Source organism: Pogona vitticeps, chromosome 5 (genome assembly GCF_051106095.1).
Source record: "Pogona vitticeps strain Pit_001003342236 chromosome 5, PviZW2.1, whole genome shotgun sequence".
Lineage (NCBI taxonomy): Eukaryota > Metazoa > Chordata > Lepidosauria > Squamata > Agamidae > Pogona > Pogona vitticeps.
In genome coordinates, this window is record NC_135787.1 from 12,271,938 (window position 1) to 12,292,958 (window position 21,021).

The following is a 21,021-nucleotide window of genomic DNA, read 5'->3' on the forward strand; positions in this document are numbered from 1 at the left end:
GTCAGTCATGCACTCCTTCAGATGTAGGGAAGAATTATCTCAGAGGTCTAACATGAACAGAAAGGAGAAAAACTCAGTTTTTCTTGCTTATGCCAAAAGACTACAAGAGTGGCCGTTATTGGCATTTCTTTATGGTGAAAGTAGAAAAGAAGAAGTGAAGCAAGGTGGTGAAAAGAGAGTCCATAATAATATTGTAACCTATCTACTCAAAGCCCACAAAAGGACACGTTCATTCTCCTGTGCACATGCAATCTGGTCCCAATCACTCCAGATACCAGTGCTTCCCAACCTTGGGTCCCCAGATATTCTTGGACAAAAATTCCCAGAAATCTTGGCCAGCACAGCTGTCTTCTGTAGCGGAGGCTTCTGAGAGCTTCAGTCCAAGGACATCTGGAGACCCAAGGATCACAACCATTGATCTAGATCATGCTAAATGGATTGCTTCGAGGTATTTAATCCATACAAAGATTGGCCACACCACATCTCGAGGGGCCCTATTTAGACTGAGCAGTCCTACATAACCTCCCACAAAAACCCAAACAGTAGCCCCCGACAGGAACACAAAAAAGGTGCAGGTAGCTATTGATCAAGGGCAGGCTGGTTCGTAACAGCATGTCTGTCATGCGCTCATGGGAAAAAGGAGCAAGTCATCCCATCTGATCACACAGACATCGATAAACATACAGATATTCAAAAGTATTGTACTGTAAACTTTTAAAGATTGAGCTGTTAAAACTCTGTGCCTGAATGGCTGAGTCTGTCACTGTTACATTTTCTCACATCTCAGTTTTGAAATGTCCTTTCCATCAAATTTGGCAAGAAATATCAGAACGTTGTTTTTAAAAACACAGCAAGAGACCAAATGAATTTCTCAGGCCCTCATTCATTATTACCTTTGGACAAGGTAGCAAGGTATTATGCTCTGCAGGACCCAGGTCTCTGTTTGAAGGGCTATCAGAGATTCAGTCTTCTTCTCTGTTTTTTGAAGGTATTTGAAGGTCTGCCAAGGAACAGCTCTGCTTTTGAAGGTTTTCTCTACCTGGAAGGGCTGTTTAATGACAATGAAGAAAAAAGAAGGGAGGTCTCATGAAATTGTCCATTAACAGAACTACCTGGGCAGAAGACTCAACAAGCACATAGAGATGGCTTCTTCTCCTTATTGAGATACACTGTCTTTCTATTTAAATCATAACTCTCATTTCAAGATGTGTTTCTATACCTAGACATTATCCATCCTCTTGTTTCCTCTTTTTTGATTAAACATTTTCTCTTTTCTGCTCATCCACCACTTAGTCTCCATCCTTAAGGTGAGAGGGCTACTGGGTGGGGAATTTGCGGCACAAACACATTTATAAACGATGCTATGTCGCCCACTTAGTGGGGGCCATGAGCATAGAGAGAAACGTGCATGTTGCATCTTGGACTTACAGACCTATTCGTGGTGGTTCACGTTGAGGGCTTAGCTGAGACCAGGCTTGTAAGTGCTAAAGGGAATCAACCAGGAAGCGATGACTAATCACCACGGCCCCATATAAGTTTGGCTCCTGTGCTAAATCCATGTAGGAAGCAACTGTTGTTTTTGGATGCTATTGTATGTGGACTGCTTCGTGAAACCTTTTTGGATGTCTCTTGACCTTCGGACTGGACCTTGACGGGAGTGATTCACGACACTATTGTTCCAGAAGGAACTGACCTTATGAAGGTGATAACGTGTTGACCAGGTCAAAGAAGGCATTTGAGCCATTCAGCATGTAACAGTGACCCTGTCTCCGGTGTAACTGGGAAAGCATGGTTTTCTATTATTCCCTGCTGGTTTCAATGTAGGAAAGCTAGGCAGCCCAAGACATAAGAAAACAAGTTTGGTAGTCCATGTTGTGGTTTCTCTCCTGCCTTGGGAGACAGAGACGACTATTTGTGTGGCATATGACCTCAAAACGATGACACCCAGTTGGACTCAGGCAAGCTCTCGAGCATGAGAGTTTGTATCTGTCCTTTGATATTGTATCATGCTGAATCTTTGTCAACCAACGATAGAATAAACTTCCTAGGGCACCAGCAAATGTCTGCCTTTACAAGGACCGGCATCTCAGAGATCAAGAGATCAAAATCATCAAGGGGCACAAGTGCCATATGCAGTCCTCACCTAGGATAGTAACATGGCACCGTCTTCTCCAGAGACCTTCAGCCCTTTTTCATCCGAAGTGGCATAGCTTTTTCTATTGGCCATATGTCACCACAGGTATCTCTGTAAGTCATTGTTTGGCACAGAACGTTCAGGATGGGTGTGGTGCAACATATATAATTTATCTCCATATCTTCTTACGGTATATACAAGATCCTTTGACTTTTGCCTTTCTATCTTTACCATGAAGCAGTGGCTTTACCCTTTTTTTTCTTATCTCGTTGCCACAACATCTCGTCATCTGTTGAAGGGCAAACCCAATAACTGATGTCAAAACGGGCTGATTAGTCGTCCCTTCAGATAACTTTTGCCCCGAAACCTGTTTCTCTTCTAGCCAGACTGTTTAGTGGTCAGGGATTATGGGAGTAGCAGCTGAAAAGTATCTGAAGGGCCACAGTTCTTACCTCTGCTGCATGTAGTTCAAGAGCATCATTTTCAGGAAATGTGAATATTTTTGTATCTTTGCTTGATCTTATATTGTGTCCTTTTCTCATTCTTTCAGAGGCAGGAAGCATTTAGGGGATTCTCCAGAGTTTCAGATGGAGGGAGAGTTTTTTTAAATGCACAATTATTATAATCTCAATGATTACTGAACAAATACTTTGTTTATTTTTTTTTAAAAAAATAAGTAAATAAACCAGAAGTAACAAATCCATCCATTCATTTATTCAGCCAGATTTCCAAAGGGAACAGGGAGCTTTGATTGTGTTTTTAGCAATGAGATACTATTTTTTTAATTAATCAAGACAATTTAAGAAAGATTTTTTTAAAAAACCATAAGTGGTCCCAGTTTTCCGGAATCTGCCCTTCCTCTAAAACCAATAGAAGGAGTAAGTAGCTATAGTAGTTCCAGACTAGCTGGGTCTCTCATATGGGAATGGAAGGATGTCGATCAGGTGCACCCAAAGCTACCTCCACTCTTGCCTTTAGAATGCCTTGTTTTTACACTTGTGCTACTTTCCACCAGCATTGCACGGTGGATTCACAGTGGAAGCTGCCCCATCTGCTAGCAGAGCTTCATCAAGGGCCTTGGGGCGGGGCTCTCTTCTGTCTTAACCCATGTTGTACAACTGTCTCAGATAGTTCAATATATCATTTAATTATCAGATGCTAGCATTGTTATTATTACCCCTCCACTTCTCCTTTTAATACCATATCTCTATCTCTTTCAGAGTGGGATAAATGAGGGCACATTCTAGGATTGCCATATTAAACAATAAGAACAACAATAGAAGATGGGGAGGGTCAGGACAGAGTCTCGTGGTGCAGTGGTTAAACTGTTGCTGCTGTTGTTTAGTCGTTAAGTCATATCCAACTCTTCGTGACCCCATGGACCAGAGCACGCCAAGCCCTCCTGTCTTCCACTGCCTCCCGGAGTTGGGTCAAATTCATGTTGGTCGCTTCGATGACACTGTCCAATCAGATAAACTGCTGTACAAGTTAGGAACCTAGGCCCTTTCTGCTTTTCTTCAGAGCAAGAAATTCATTGTTCTTATCATTTCATTGCTACGGACTAGGTTAGATTCCTGGTCAGAGCTTGAAAATTTTACTGTTTTGGATTACACTACCCAGAATCCCCCTGCAGCCAGGCTTGTTAACTTTACAGGCCTGCAACCAGCACACATTGCTGAACCTTGTACAAGGAAATAACAGGGGAGAAGAAAAACGTTCATCTGTTCCTATCTGTTCTTATCTTACCTGTTCTTAGGAGTTTGCTCCATTTAAAGTGATAACAGAGGTTCAACCAATTCGCCACTCTCTCTAAACGGTGTGTCCCTTACTTTCCACATGGAATTAAGTCCAGTAAATGATGCATGGCTTATCATTAGACCAAGTCAAGATAGCAGTTAAATCGACAACCAAATATGAAGCAAATGAAGGTCAAGGCCACAGTTAAATTGCAAAATAGTCCACTATGAAGCAAATCCATGTATATTATCCAGATTGCATTGCAGAGGCCTTCTTATCATAGTGTCAATGGAATCAGTATCCCAAGGAATTGCCCCGTTTACCTCCCAAAGACCAACCACAAAACAGAACAAAAGTAATTTGCAACATGTGGATTGAGGTGGGATGGTGATAATTAAACATATAGCTTTTATCACTTAAGGCAGTGGTTCTTAACCTTTTTCAAAGAAACGCCCCCTTGAACCATTGAGGAAGTTATCATCGCCCCCCTCCCCGCGGTGATGATATCTTATTTATTTATTTATTTATTTATTTATTTATTTATTTATTTATTTATTTATTTATTTATTTATTTATTTATTTATTTATTTATTTATTTAAGACACTTAAATGCAATGACCCCTGAAAACAAAATTCAATTCCAAGAAAATGAAATGCCCCCCAAAAGTAACATTTAATGATTTAGTTGCAAGCGAATTTTAAGACTCAAAAAGAAATATAAAAAGGGCATAAAAACAAACCACAATGCAGGAACTAAAAATTTCAAGACGAAAACTCTGAAACTAAATTAAGATTGGAGGAAAATATATATTCATGCACATTGTAAAAAGGCTGCAGCCATCTTCACAGGTTTGGCTTGCTCCAGCGCCCCCCTACCGCCCCCTTTTGCTCCAGCGCCCCCACGCTGCCCCTTTTCGTTCTACCGCCCCCCTGAAAAATGAAATCGCCCCCTGGGGGGCATTATCGCCCACGTTAAGAACCACTGACTTAAGGGAGCACTGTTTCTAGTAACGTAATAATCGTTATTATCTAGTTTGAACCTCTATCCTTCTCAGGTACAATTGCTCTTGCAGTATAAGATGGTTGCCCTGATCATCAAGAACTTTACAGAGGGAGGATGCTGGTATCCACTCAACACTTTGAGTGCCTGGAGAATAAACTTGCAGACAAGCATAGCCACTTTTGGGTGGGTTGGGCTCAATATGACAGTTAAAAGCTTCCAGTGTCAGAGAGGGAAAGAAATTTAGCATCTTGTGTAGAAAAAGTAGAACACAGATAATGAATTCAAGTGGCCCTTGTTTTGAGCCAAAATGTAAGCAGGGGAAATGATGAAGTTAAAACTATCGTAGATTTTGGAGATGTGAAAACCTGAAACTAATAGCACATGCATTTTAAAACAAGGACTGGGTTGAAAATCATGCTGTGCAGCACAAGGCAAACAGCTGATCTGTAGTGGAAAAGGTTTTTAAAAAGTGCTCAGATGACTGGGCTTATGCAGAATGAAACTGGAAGGCCTCTGCCTGAAAACGTATATTTTTTTTAGCAGTCATATAGAAACTGCTGATAATTGCTTGTGTGCTTCAGATGACCAGAGCTGGCCCTAGCATGGGACACAGTGAGGAGTTTACCTCATCCTATAGATTTTGGGAGGGTGCCGTAGAAGTGCAGCAAGGATGTCGTAGAAGTGCAGCAAACCATGGCTATTGAGTTTGGTGGTAACCTTTAAAAAAAGAAAACTTCAAGTGCTTGTGGAATTTGTGTGTGTGTGTGTGTGTGTGTGTGTGTGTGTGTGTGCGTGCGTGCGTGCATGCGTGTGTGTGTTTAACCTCAGGTAAATGCTGCTGAATGTTTTAAACCTCACATGCCAAATAAGTTGCTTTTGGGTGCTGTGAACCTTCACTTTGGAAAGGCTGACAAAATTGGCAATAGTTTTAAGCCAGGCCTGAACAAGACGTGGGGATCACAGTGAAACTGCTTCCAAATGAGCTATAATCTCTAAATTAGAGATCCTTCATGACACTGACTATGCTGATTTAGGGATGTAACGTATTTTCAAACAATACTTCTGTATTTATTTATTTATTCATTTATTTTAGAATGATAACAAAGAATGGACATAATAGTGGTAATTACAACATGGTTGTCTAGAATCTCTCTCTGAAGTTTTACAAAGAACCTTGCCACCTTGAATATGAGGAGAAACTTCCTAACTGTTAGAGCAGTACAACAGTGGAACCAGTTACCTCAGTGGCAAGTGCTCCAAAACTAGAGGCATTCAAGAGAAACCTAGATAATCACCTGGCAGATAGGCTTTGATTGTATTCCTGCATTGAGCAGGAGGTTGGACTTGATGGCCTTGTAGGCTTCTTCCAAACTTCACTTTTCTATGATTTCTTTGACCTAGAATCCTCTCATCTATACACACATGAAATGGATGTGGAGTGTGTCTCAACATAAATAGGCCGTTGCCTTAAAACTGGTCAGACTAATTGTTCATTTAGCTCATATTATTTATTCTAATTGGTCACATGCTTTCTTATTGTCTGCTACCCAGTATTTTAGTAATTAGAGAAGCCAAGGACTGATGGAACCTGTGGTCTTCTGCCTACAAGGCATGTGGTCTACCAGTGAACTATGACCTTCCTCATTGTGATGATAATGGTTTGTACATGATACATTTCAAAGATTCCTGTAGCTGCAGCACATGGCTGGCAGGACTGTTGTAAAAGCCACCAGAGCTAGTTCTCCCACTTCTGCTGGTACACAAACCCAAGACATTTTGTGTGCCAAGAGTGAAATCTAGGCCACATCATAATACATCTGGCTTTTCCAAGCCAGAGTTTGCAAAAAGTAACAACGCCAATACCTTAACCATACTGGCTAGGAGATTCTCAAGATTATATATTACTAAAGGAACTGGAGTTTTTTCTGGAGTTCCAGAAAAATATCTACTTCTGCTTCATTGACTATGCGAAAGCCTTTGACTGTGTGGACCACAGCAAACTATGGCAAGTTCTTAAAGAAATGGGAGTGCCTGACCACTTTATCTGTCTCCTGAGAAACCTATATGTGGGACAGGAAGCAACAGTTAGAACTGGTCATGGAACAACTGAGTGGTTCAAAATTGGGAAAGGAGTACGGCAAGGCTGTATATTGTCCCCCAGCTTATTTAACTTATATGCAGAATACATCATGCGGAAGGCTGGACTGGAAGAAACCCAAGCCGGAATTAAGATTGCCGGAAGAAATATCAACAACCTCCGATATGCAGATGATACCACTCTGATGGCAGAAAGTGAGGAGGAATTAAAGAACCTTGTAATGAGAGTGAAAGAGGAGAGTGCAAAAAACGGTCTGAAACTCAACATCAAAAAAACTAAGATCATGGCCACTGGTCCCATCACCTCCTGGGAAATAGAAGGGGAAGATATGGAGGCAGTGTCAAATTTTATCTTCCTGGGCTCCATGATCACTGCAGATGGAGACAGCAGCCCTGAAATTAAAAGGCGCCTTCTTCTTGGGAGGAAAGCGATGACAAATCTGGACAGCATCTTGAAAAGCAGAGACATCACCTTGCCAACAAAAGTCCGAATAGTCAAAGCTATGGTTTTTCCTGTTGTGATGTATGGAAGTGAGAGCTGGACCATAAAGAAAGCAGACCGCCGAAGAATTGATGCCTTTGAATTGTGGTGCTGGAGGAGGCTCTTGAGAATCCCCTGGACTGCAAGGAGAACAAACCTATCAGTTCTAAAGGAAATCAACCCTGAGTGCTCACTGGAAGGACAGATCCTGAAGCTGAGGCTCCAGTACTTTGGCCATCTAATGAGAAGAAAAGACTCCCTGGAAAAGACCCTGATGTTGGGAAAGTGTGATGGCAAGAGGAGAAGGGGACGACCGAGGATGAGATGGCTGGACAGTGTCTGCGAAGCAACCAACATGAACCTGACACAACTCCGGGAGGCAGTAGAAGACAGGAGGGCCTGGCGTGCTCTGGTCCATGGGGTCACGAAGAGTCGGACACGACTAAACGACTAAACACAAAGGAACTGGTCGTTCTTTGTGATGAAACCTACCAGTGGCTACCAGTCAATAGCTCCTTCTAGGATCTCAAGCATTATATGTCTCAGTACCTCGCACATCATACACTTTCCATGCTCGTGCCTTCATATCCTTCTTGCGGTGGACGGGTTCACCAAGTCGACTCATAAACCACCACAGAAGAGGATGCTGGACCAGGAAGGGCTTGGGTTTGATCCAAAAGGACTAATCTCGCTCTCCTTTTGTTCTTGTTGGCTTGGCATCCTGCAAGCATAATCTCTTAGCACTTATCCGGCCAAGATGACCACAAGAGGCATTTGAGAATAGAGAAGTCAGGGATCCTGAGTGACCTTTACATGGCTCTGGCCACTTCTACTTTCTGCTGAGTCTGTTGTTAGATTGATATTCTCAGGGTCTGTCTATCAATCTCACTTCCCTTCTCCCCCTCCGACTTTCTGAAGAGCCAGGTGTTGCTGCTCCTTCCCAGTGTTCCCTTTCAGATATGTGTCTGTCTAGTTAGAATTAGGGCTCCAGCCTTACTATCCTGAATGTAACTTTCTTAAGAAAGGCTAGTTGTTTTTTTAAACCACTTCTGCCTGTTTTATTGAGGGACTAGCAGGCCATGAGTCCATGCACCTCTTACTCTACTACTGAGAGAAACCTTAATAGGGGGTTTCCTCCTTTCCCCTTTTGAAGGTTCATAGCGGTTCTAAGCGAGGTTGTACCTAAGCAGAGAAATCAAGGACAGATTGAACGTGAGGTTTTCTGCATGCCTTTAAAAAAACTTCATCCATCTCTTTGGCTTAGCAAAGTCTATACAACAAATTCTGTCATTATTAAAAATGTTTATTCAAAATGCATCTATACCAAAGTCAAGCACTGATACAGACAAAATTAAAAAATTAAATTCCGGCAATTGTCTCAAAAGCCACACAGACCTCCCGGGTCTGATCCTGCTCTTTGCCTCTGCTCAGCAGCACATTGAAGAACAATCCAAAGTTCAGGGAAAGAGAACCATGTAAAATAGTAACTCTGGGAACACCTGAAATGGAGAGAGGGAAAATGATATAGTCATGTATAAACATGCCATGTGACTGGTCAGCTGCTCGACTGTATTATCACTCTGCACTTAATCAATCAATGTTCTTGGTTCCCTTCACTGCAGGTAAAATCTGTTGCCACAGAACTGGAAGGAAAAACAAAGCAGGTGGAGCAATGTCTTCATTCTTCCTGGAAAGGAAGGGAAAGCAGTGATGTTAAGATGACTAGATGAAGTAGCATGAGGTTAGGTGGGGCTTCCGCTGTCTGCCTGCCTGCCTGTAGTGGCTGTTTGGCATGGTGTCTTTGGTCTTTAGCTGCCTGCAGTGGCTGTTGGAAAGTAAGGTTACTGTACTATAATACCCTGTGTTTCTAGTTTAGGCTTTTTTATTGCATCATTTTCAGTTTTTCTATTGCTTTCCTTGCCTTAAAATGAATGCATAAGTAACTCCATTAAGGAAGGGAAAAACGGAAGGAGAGCACAACACCTTTTAACTTTTGTTGTTGTTTAGTCGTGTCCGACTCTTTGTGACCCCATGGACCAGAGCACGCCAGGCCCTCCTATCTTCCACTGCCTCCCTGAGTTGAGTCAAATTCATGTTCATAGCTTCGATGACACTGTCCAGCCATCTCGTCCTCTGTCGTCCCCTTCTCTCTTGCCTTCACACTTTCCCAGCATCAGGGTCTTTTCCAGGGAGTCTTCTCTTCTCATGAGATGGCCAAAGTATTGGAGTCTCAGCTTCAGGATCTGTCCTTCCAGTGAGCACTCAGGGTTGATTTCCTTCAGAATGGATAAGTTGGATCTCCTTGCCAACCAGGGGATTCTCAAGAGTCTCCTCCAGCACCACAATTCAAAAGCATCAATTCTTCGGTGGTCAACTTTCTTTATGGTCCAGCTCTCACTTCCATACATCGCTACTGGAAAAACCACAGCTTTGACTATGCGGACCTTTGTCGGCAAGGTGATGTCTCTGCTTTTTAAGATGCTGTCTAGGTTTGTCATTGCCTTATTCTTGCCATCTCCTTTTTGACCACACCCAGCTTACTAAGGTTCATAGATCTTACATGCCAGATTTCTATGCATTATCGCACTCATTTCACACACTAACAGTGTTATGCTCAAAATCCTACAAGGGAGGCTTCAGCAGTAGGTGGACCAAGAACTCCCAGAACTACAAGCTGGATTCTGAAGGGGCAGAGGAACTAGAGACCAAATTGCTAACATGCGCTGGACGCAGTGGAAGACAGGAGGGCCTGGCGTGCTCTGATCCATGGGGTCACGAAGAGTCAGACATGACTTAATGACTAAACAACAACAACAAAAATGCAGCATTTTTCTTTGCAGCATCGGACTTTACTTTCACTTCCAGGCATGTCCGTAGCTGAGTGTCCTTTCACCTTTGGCCCAACCACTTCAATAGCTCTGGAGCTACTTGTACTTGTCCTCCGCTCTTCCTCAGTAGCATATTAGACGCCTTCTGACCTGAGGGGTTCGTCTTCCAGCATCATATCTTTTAGGCTTTTCTTTCTGTCCATGGGGTTTTCTTGGCAAAGATACTGGAGTGGCTTGCCAGTTCCTGTTCCAGGTGGATCGTGTTTAGTCAGAACTCTCCACTATGACCTGTCCATCTTGGGTGTCCCTGCACGACATAGCCCATAGCTTCTCTGAATTACTCAAGCCCCTTTGCCACGACTAGGCAGCAATCCATGAAGGGGACCTTTAAACTAGGACCCATCAGAGCTGTCCATCTTGAAACACCCTAAGAAGAAAACAGGTGAGGGATCTTCTAAACAGGGTGTTCGATCTGTTACTTTATCCTGGTCAATTCTACCCTGCATGGCTGAAGAGGATTGTGGAGATAAAATTCTGAGATACATCAAGCAACATTGTCCCGGGAAAGTTTGGTTTCCACTTGGCTTTCCTGAGCCGACTTAAGACAATGTCTCTCCTAGCTGAGTGTGATTAAAGATGGAAAAATATATACTGTATCAAACATTGTATCAAGAAGGAAAAGTCTTGCTGAAGAAGCACCTGGATAACTGAAACTTGGGCCAATGCAGATACAGTGGTGCCTCGCATAACGAGCGCACCGTTTAACGATGAATCCGCATAGCGATGTCTTTTTTGAGATCGCTAATGCGATCTCATCGCTATGTTTTAACAGGTAAAACATCGCATTGCGATGATTGATAAGCGTTTCGCTTACCGATCTTCGCATTGCGATGTTTTTTTCAGCAGCTGATCGGCGGTTCCAAAATGGCCGCCGCAGCCATTTTCGCGCCCTGCCCTCGCTTACCAAGGGCGCAGAAATGGCGGCGCTATGGAGGAACTTCGCTGAACGGTGAGTTTAGGAGCCTATGGCTTTTTCCTTTCCGTATAGCAATGTTTCCTCATAGCGACGATTAATCCGGAACGGATTAACGTCGCTATGCGGGGCACCACTGTACAGTGCGTCATCTACAGCAGTGGTCCCCAGCCTTGGTCCTCCAGATGCTCTTGGACTTCAACTCCCAGAAATCCTGACCAGCAGAGGCGGTGGTGAGGGCTTCTGGGAGTTGTAGTCGAAGAACATCTGGAGGCCCAAGGTTGGGGACCACTGGTCTACAGGGAAGCTTTTGCAGAATAGCTAGGAGCACATTTGGAGGTTCAAAGGAGTCTTATATTTTTCACACTGCCTGACTGTCATAATGAAGAAAGGAGGATACTGCCCTGGGAAAAATGATCCCTTTTTACTACATACCCACTGCCAGTTACCTGTTCTTGCAAATAATATATAAAGAGTCACAAACCTTTCTAGAATATCCCCAACTGTTTCCGCCTGTTAATATCTCTCTTGAGCTGGCAAAGATTACAGGGAGCACAAAAAACAGCAGTCAGACAGTCAGAGCAGATGGATCCCTGGAAAAATCAATCAAAGCACAATATCATTACCCTGCCTATGAACCTAATTTCTCTTTTAAATTGTTGTGTTCAGTGTTCAACAGAGATTTCAAGTGTGCGTGCACATGAGGGGATTTGAATGCTCTCTGCTTGGGTGCTGTTATGCAGAAATAGTCTTGGCCAAGACTGCTGGTGTTTTCCATGACATTGCTCAAAACAGGAAACTGCCTTTGCAAAAGGCACCATCCAGGCTGGAGATCTTCAACTGTCTGTGGGGAAGGGTTGTGAGCAAGGAGCTACCCTTAAACAATGTGCCTTGCACTCCCGTACGGGTTGGAACAGATACTTCAAACAGGTGGCAGGTAGAATCAGGCAGAAGAAACTCTGCCAAAACACAGAGACTAGTCAAATCCTACAGGCTTAAAACCCACTGAAGGGGACAAAGCAAGGCAAAAGCAAAGCATGCTGCTTATATACCGGCCCATGGTGCTTAAAGCACCCTCTGGGCAGTTTACAATTTAATTATGCAGGCTACACATTGCCCCCCCTCCCCCTGCAAGCTGGGTACTCAATTTACCAACCTTGGACAGATGGAAGGTTGAGTGAACCTTAAGTCGGCTACCTGGGATTGAACCCTGGGTCTTGAGCACAGTTTTGGCTGCAGTACAGCAGTTTAACCACTGTGCCATGATGGAATAAATGTCCAGAAAACTTTATATATTCCGATTTTAAACCTTGTTTAGAGAAGCATTTTGCATGTGTACACAGCAGAGATTGAGTATGCTCCAAGAGTTATGAAGCCTTCCAGTTGGTAGAGTGCTGTGCCTGCACAGAGAAAGGGCTGATCATATTGAAAAACATTTTAAAACTAGGTGGATCTCTCTCTTACACAAGATCACCTTCGATTATTCTCTGTCAGATGGCAGGCATTCTATTCTCTGAACCCCAGTTCAGGAGCAGAAGGGTAATTTCCCATATAACCCACTAATGGCATGATCATTTAGACATCACCCAAAAAATGAGGACATAAAATGGGGGCAAAAAATGAGAACAAAAGAGGATTCGCATAAAAATTGCTACGCTAATTTGTATCCAATCATGTAATGATGTGCTATTGAGTCAGTTCTGATTTTGAGCAATTCTTGTGTTCTTTAGGTCTAAAGTACACAGAAGTGGTTCTTCCCAGTTCCTCATTCTGGTCGCACTCTGGAACTGTGCGGTTTTTCCTAGGCTGCACTAGTGGCAAGGCTGTTAACCCTTTCAGTGATGTCCCATGAGACACAGTGGGGATTCAAAGGCCCATTCCCTGGCTCCATCTGCACCAACCCGATTCTCAGTTTATATCTGCAGATGCAAAATCAGAAAGCATTTTTAGAACTGAAGCACAATTGCAAAACATCTCGATGTGACAAGGCAAATCAGTCCTCTGCTCCTCACTGTGGGTGGGCAACTTCAAGGTCCCTGAATCCCCTCCTCCTGGTTCTTTTATCTTTAAATCAGATTTGGACTGGACCTGCTTTCCAATGGAGGACACCTTCCAAAGAAAGATTTGTCAGCTCTTCAAACAAGAGGACCCTAATGTTCCACCATTCTATCCACCCCAACTTGACAGATGAGGACCTCAGCTCAGCATCTGGCTGGCTCTCGAACATATAGTCAGTGGAATGATTAACCTGGACCCCAGCTGAGGTTGATGGTTAACATCTCAAAGTAGCACAAATGGTTAAAAAAAGAGCACAACAGATACTGACTTCTTAAAGAAATACACTGTTGCTTCAAGAGTTGGTTGGAGCACTAAAAAAAAAACTGCAATGCACTGATGGTTATATCTCCTGCTCTCATTCCAGAGTGCAGGATACATAATAATGGGCTCAAGCTACAGGAAGACAGATCTTGCTTAAACCTCCTGTTAGAGCAATACAACAGTGGAACTAACTGGGAGGCATGGGAGTGCTTCAACACTAGAGGAATTCAAGAGTAAGTTAGACAACAGATCTAGAAAGCGAGGTCAGATCTAGGTTGATTTGGATTCCTGCACTGAGCAGGGGTTGAACCCGATGGCCTTATAGGCTCCTCCCAACTCCATTATTCTATGCATCTATGATTATCAAGGAAGTTACCGGTATCCTGTATTGAGTCCGGTACCGAGTCCTCATGGCCACGCTTGCGCCACAGCAAAAGCATTCCTCCATGTCATTGGCTACTTGGCATCCAAGGCAACAGAAGCAGAATGCTCCACACAGACCTAAATGGAGATCAAACGGAGACCATCATTTCTCTTTCGAATTCACACAACCCAATACATTTTGAAAGTTTCATTAGATAGGAGACTTATTGAGAGAAGCAGTGGATTTTTTTTTCCAGTGCCTTGAGATTGACAAATAATAGCCAAAAAAACACAGAGATGCTGTATTGGCTGTAAGCCAAATGCCAAGATCAGAATTATCAGTATACTTTTATTAAGCTAACCAGGTGTTCAAGTCTCTGTTTCTGGTTGCTGCGGAGTCCTCACCTTCTCCAGAACTTCTGTGTGTCCTGCACATGAATTACATCCCTTTCTTCCCATAAAGAGCCTAATCCCACTATTTTACTCTTTGACTATCCCATTAGGACTTGCAGGGCAGGATGGCTCATGGAGAGAAAGCCAAAGTCAACAGTAGATACAGTTGACTAATGATGCTGCAACATGAATGCCTAACATTTTAGCCAGTATTCTTTGGCTATTCCCAACTAGATGAAACCTATTGAATTAATGGGATTTACAGTACCTTGCCTTTCAGTGATTGACTCAATAGGACTGCTCTTTAGGGACCTGGTCTTCGTATCTCTGACAGAATTGATGTGTAGTCTCTTATATTGGTTCATTAGGGAAATGATGATGATGATGATGATGTTCTGTTCTCATTTAGGGAACAAAATTGGGTCTCTGCCATCTTTTCTAGTCACCAGATAATATACAGTGTAGGGCACCCCACTTGCCCTAATAGACCAGCTTTCACTTTCAGAACCATTACCTTAAGAATATAATATCCAATAAAACTTTCCAGCTAGCTTTGAGAATGGGCATTGTTTAGTGCCATATATTCTTATGAGTTTCACTGTGTGGCACTGACTTGTGGACTTTAACACAAAGCAGCTGTATAAAAAGAGATACGTGTATTTGAAATTTATGGCAGGATAATAAAAATTTCCTGTATTGAGTGGTATTTTATTTATTTAAAATATTTTTACCCCGCCTTTCCCCTTGAAAGGACCCAAGAACACAAGGTACAAGGAAATAACTAAAGCAAAGGAATAAACTCCGGGAAATCATAAAACATGTACAGAAGATGGAAGTGTGGAATATATAATAGAATTGAAAACTGCAGATTGGCACTATTGATAGATCAAGATAAAACAAACGAAGGAAAGAAAGATACTTTGGCTGAAGAACTGGGGAAACTGGTATGAATATAACATAATATCATTTTTAGCCCTGTTATATACAAATTCTAGAGAGCCATGGTGGTTTCCAATCTCCACTAGGAGAGGAACAGAAGGGGGGAAAAAACCTAGTTTTCATTCTCATTTCCATTTTTTTCCAGTCACATTAGAGCAGTGGTTCTCAACCTCTCCGCAGATGTTCTTGGACTTCAACTCCCAAAAACCACAGCTCGTGGTGAGGGCTTCTGGGGAGTTTTAGTCCAAGAACATCTGGGGACCCAAGGCTGGGAACTGCTGCCTTTGGAATGGGATGGAATGTTGAGAAGCTGGCTTTGAGACAGAGAGCTTGGCCATGATTTCAAACAAAGTGCAAACTACGGGAGAGATGCAAGGACATCAGAAACGACCCCCCAGCTCAGAAAGTCACTTACAGATGCGGCAGTTGTCGCCACAGTTACAGAGCTCCGTCTGCCATTCAAAACTCCGCGTGGATCGGTGGCATTGAGGCTGAGAGATGATAGGGTGACTTGTCATTTCCATGCTTATCCCGCCTGGTTAAATGTTACTACCTAGTGGGGAAAAAATTCCTTTTGTTGGTGATATGGAAAAACACAGTCGGTCTTTTCATTTCACGTTCTCCACCAGCAGCTGAGTGGGGCTAAGTAATTATGGCTTAATTTACACTTTCCTGACATGCAGAGACATGACCATGCCACTCCTTAACATCTAATGTCTAATTGAACTGAAGGGTAATATCTGATGCTGGGTTAGCATTCTTCCACACTAGTATACTTAATTCTATGTTGAGGGATTCCCTCTTTGGGGGAGGTGGCACAAAATATAGAACTTAATTATCACCTTTTCTAGCCCAAGAAAGGAGGCACAGTGCTCCTTTTGTCATAATGGACTCTCTTCTACTGTTTGTTGTTGTTTAGTCATTAAATTGTGTCCAACTCTTTGTGACCCCACGGACCAGAGCACGCCAGGCCCTCCTGTCTTCCACTGCCTCACGGAGTTGGGTCAAATTCATGTTGGTCGCTTCGATGACACTGTCCAGCCATCTCGTCCTCTGTCTACCCCTTCTCCTCTTGCCTTCACTCTTTCCCAACATCAGGGTCTTTTCCAGGGAGTCTTCTCTTCTCACGAGATGGCCAAAGTATTGGAGCCTCAGCTTCAGGATCTGTCCTCCCAGTGAGCACTCAGGGTTGATTTCCTTCAGAATGGATAGGTTTGTTCGCTTTGCAATCCAGGGGACTCTGAAGAGTCTCCTCCAACACCACAATTCAAAAGCATCAATTCTTCGGCGGTCAGCTTTCTTTATGGTCCAGTTCTCACTTCCATGAATCACTTGTGGAAAAACCATAGCTTTGACTATGCGGACCTTTGTCGGCAAGGTGATATATCTGCTTTTTAACATGCTGTCTAGGTTTGTCATTGCTTTCCTCCCAAGAAGCAGGCATCTTTTAATTTACTGGCTGCTGTCACATTTGCAGTGATCATGGAGCCCAAGAAAGTAAAATCTGTCACTACCTCCATGTCTTCTCCTTCTATTTCCCAGGAGGTGATGGGACCAGTGGCCATGATCTTAGGTTTTTTTATGTTGAGCTTCAGACCATTTTTGGCACTCTACTGTTAGAATTGTATTAACATGCTAGTATTAATATTTATGGCACATGGACCTCTACCATGAACCTCCCTTTGATAAGAACACTCCTTCCCAGCTTCGTTTCCAAAGTGGTTTTCAAATTTTCTCCCTTCAGAAGAGAGCTATAATTAGAAATGTCGCTTCCTAGGAATGGGGTAACACCTTCAACCACTTCTGCCTCAAGACATGGGCATGAGCCCATGCGTCAAGAAAAAGGAGAAGAAGAAGTTTCCCTTAAAAAAGAAGAAGAAAAAAAAGTTGTTTGATTTTTGAAGAGGAGAGTGAATAGAGCTGGGACTTACTGGTGCATTTCTTTTTCAATCACCAGCAGATTTCCTCAGAGAGATGTCTTGTGTAATAATGTACATTTCCCAAGGTTGCTGCTAAGTATTTTTTGGACGATGCAGAAAAAAAAAACCAGTCCCATGTCAAGTGAATAAGTTCTGGTGCCAGTTGGAAGTGAGTAGCAAATGAATGCCCATGCCTTAGAGGGATAACATAGAATGGTGGTTCCCAATGTTGGGTAAACCAGGTGTTTTTAAACTGCAACTCCCAGAAATCCCGGCCAGCATAGCCAGTGGTGAAGGCGTTATAAAACCTTCTTCACATGACAATGGCATTTGTTGAGTCTGTTCAGCATCTTGTTTGTGTATTTGCACCACCCTTTCAATCTGTGATGCTAATTTTTTTTTCCTATCCACTGATTCATTACATAGATAAGTTAATTCTGCTCGGCTCAGTCTGGTCCAACAACGTGCAAAGAGAACCAGCCAAGCATTTCTACTACATTGCTCGATCAAAAACAAAAATGAAAAACACCCAACCAAAACATGCTTTGGGGATCATAGCTGCTGCAATACTAAACCAAACCTAAAATTGAGCATAGTTTCCTCCCCCCCCCCTTTTTTTGCTATAGACTTATATTAATCATGTGCTGTCAAATTCAATTCTGACTTATGGCGATCCTTTCCACGGTTTTCTAGGTGCAGAATACTGTACTCAGAAGTGGTTTATCATTCCCTTCTTCTGGGGATGTCCTGGGACTGTGCATCTTGCCCAAGGCTATATAGGCTGACTTTTCTATGATTCATAACGAATGAGTTCATAACTGAACTCCAACCCTCTGGCTCTACAAGCACATATTTAAACCCCTGAACTATCCAGGCAGCAGGCTTATATTTCAGGAAAGAAAAAGTTCAGTGTGATTGGCTTTAAGGAATAAGAATCCAGGCATGGTTTCTGCCATTTTTTCCCACATTATACACAGAAAACTGTTTTTCCTACTCTTCTAGTTTAAAGTCTGTTTCTGACCACCGTACCTGTACCATCGCAAAATCCTGCAACCAGCTAAAATGGGCAGTGGCTATGCTGGGGCGGGGGGGGGGGGAGATTAGGGAAGTTCTAACCAAGCCATGTGAACTGATGCTGATGATAGTAAAATGTGGTTCACAGTTAGGTCACGACTTCTTGACATTTGAAGCAAAACAAAAAGAAAAGAAGAAAAGGAGAACAATTAAGATGTGGCCCTTCTCCCTTGGTGATGGGAAAAGATAATGAACCATCAGTGTTTACAGAGACAACTTTAAAACAGATGCCGCTGTGGATTTGTCTCCTATGGAGTGAACGTCACTTCCTCTTCACATCTTCCTTTTGTGAATGTGAGAGAGGTGTAAAAATATGCAGATCAAACACACTATGGGTCTTGCTCCTTTTCCTGCGGAGTTAGGGCGGTTAGAAAATCACAGCACTTGATTGGTCTGTTGACACAATTTTTTAAAAGGGGACTAAAATTAATTCATAAAGAACAGGGCAGCATTTTTAAGTCAGCATCATACAGTTTAGGTATAGAATATCCTACATTTTAGACACACCAGGAGACCAGAAATGATTCTCAATTAAAGCAAGGTCAATCCATACTCAGCTCTCTTTTTAGTTTTTTCCCCCCTGAAACTTACTGATCTGGCTATTACTGGAACATTTTGTTGGTGGGCTTTATTTATGCCTTGCAAGGAATGGAGGGAGGTATTGCAGTTTACTTTTCTTACATTCAGCAATCTCAGGGGCTTCTAAATTTTGATGTCCTGGGGTATATGCTTCATCCTAGGTATATCCCCCCACACACATAACCCCGTCTGGACAGGGGAGGTGTTAAGACCATTGCATTTCTCAAATGGGACCCGCTTAAGTGAGTTGTGCTACACTACCTGTGAGACAATAGGGTTGGAAAAGGCTGCTCTTCTAGAGTCTAAAATTTCATTTGTGATTCATTAGCATGAGCTAAATTGCATGGGAATGAGGCAAACTTGCATGAGGTAGTAATCTGGGAGTTGCGCATGTCAGTACTTCCCTAAGAAATCCTCTTTGTTGTGTCAAAATGGCATGAGATGGAGAAAGACTCAGGGTATTTCTCTACTATGTCACTTTATTTTTCAACATATAGGAAGATATGTCTTTGTGTGTATATATATGTATGGGCATTCAATATGCCATTCCCTGGCATACAAAGTATAAATCTAGAATTTCCCCCATCTTTCCACTGAGTGCTTAAAATCTCTTTCTCCTATAATTCACGAAGCCAGCAATTTTACATTGCTAGCTGTCATTTCAGCCACGTGTTCCATCAATGACTGAGTCTTAATTACTTCTGGGATATATGGCTGAAATCATTTACCTGGGAGTAAGTCCCAGCTCCTGCCAAACTAGCAGTTTGAAAGCATGTAAAAATGCAAGTAGATAAATAGGTACCACCTCAGTGGGAAGGTAACGGCGTTCCGTGTCTAGTTGCGCTGGCCACGTGACCACGGAAACTGTCTTCGGACAAACGCTGACTCTACGGCTTGGAAACGGGAATGAGCACCACCCCCTAGAGTCAGACACGACTGGACTAAATTTCAAGGGGAACCTTTACCTTTACCATTAAGCCCCACTCTATACTACAGAGTATACTGTGGATAACAAATATACATAGCTATTAGAGTGCCTCAAAAAACATTTGATTTAAGGCGATAAATATTTTAAGCTAGTAAACGGGTTGTAGGTACAGTATATGATTAGGCTCCTAGTCATTCCTTTCTCACATCCTCAAAAATCATTTTTCTGGATTTCTTGAGAAACAAACATTCATAAATTCACTTCCTTGTTGCCACTGTGCCTCTGGAGGCTTTGCTTTATTTTACAAAAAGAAGCAATTTTCTGAGCCAATTAAAGGTGCCTCTGACATGGAAACAAACTGTTCATATGAAATACTGTAGATCCACCCCCAGAACAAAATAACTTCTCTTTCCCTTGAAGAATGATAAAGGCAGGAAAGAAAATATGGATCTTAAGTTTTAAATTAATTTTTGTGCCACCTGGTCAGCAGAGGAAAAAACAATAAAGCCTTAAGTCACAACTTTCTGTCGACTCTTACCAATCCCATCCAATGACTGATATGAAAATTAAATACTGTCCCTCCCAATTCCAATCAGTTTTAGAACTTTCAGATTTCCCAGAGAAATTGGGAGTAGGGCAAAGCCTGCGTACTTACCCCTTTTCTGAATGCTTCTCAAAGTTGAGTTTTCTTTGTCCAAGGGAAAATTGACCCAGACTTCTCTTATAGATGGAGAGTAACCATCGTATCAATCCTGATGAGTATTAATACGTATTTCCAGAGACAGTCCGTAGCTATTTATGTTTAGGGAAGATAATTGTTGGTTGCAGTATTTGTTCTGAACCTGATAATATGTGAAATCAGTAATTAAATCTGCATGACGAACTAGTAAATTAGACATGGGTATTGCTCTTGCACAACTGGGAAAATATGAAGGCTTTGTTCCACCGTCGCCACTGGATTACACATACACCTCCAGAATTAGGGTTTCTATATTTAGATATGCTTAACTTATACGCTGACTACCGCGAGAAATTCAATTTGAAAGACATTTTACAAATTAAAAATTAAAATGTTCGTTTGACTCATCTGCACATGTAGGCTTCTGCTGATGATCTATGAATCTTCAGCTTGGGCTAGGTTAAAAAGCACTAGGTGGTGGCCCTCAAAAAGGGAGTCCTTGACTTGACCGCACATGATGATGATGATGATGATTAGCGCGTCTAGTGTGTATATGGTGGAACATACTGTATGTC

At 42.5% G+C, this 21,021-nt stretch overlaps 1 protein-coding gene across 3 annotated transcripts; it reads right to left on the reverse strand.

Annotated features, from left to right (window-relative positions):
* Positions 1 to 8,734: 8,734 nt before the first annotated feature.
* On the reverse strand, positions 8,735 to 20,928 carry LOC140707650 (placenta-specific gene 8 protein). 3 transcript variants are annotated; one of them, XM_073002018.2, is made up of 5 exons: positions 20,423 to 20,928; positions 15,683 to 15,820; positions 13,949 to 14,073; positions 11,738 to 11,846; positions 8,735 to 9,139 (listed from the first exon to the last, which is right to left on the reverse strand). In XM_073002018.2, exons 2-4 carry the CDS (start codon positions 15,789 to 15,791, stop codon positions 11,742 to 11,744), a joined length of 339 nt encoding a protein of 112 aa, XP_072858119.2. In that variant the 5' UTR covers positions 15,792 to 15,820; positions 20,423 to 20,928; the 3' UTR covers positions 8,735 to 9,139; positions 11,738 to 11,741. The 3 variants fall into 3 exon arrangements, with proteins under 3 accessions (XP_072858119.2, XP_072858117.2, XP_072858120.2); XM_073002016.2 differs by having other exon boundaries at positions 8,735 to 8,951; positions 20,423 to 20,925; XM_073002019.2 differs by having other exon boundaries at positions 9,061 to 10,707.
* Between the last annotated feature and the right edge of the window lie 93 nt (positions 20,929 to 21,021).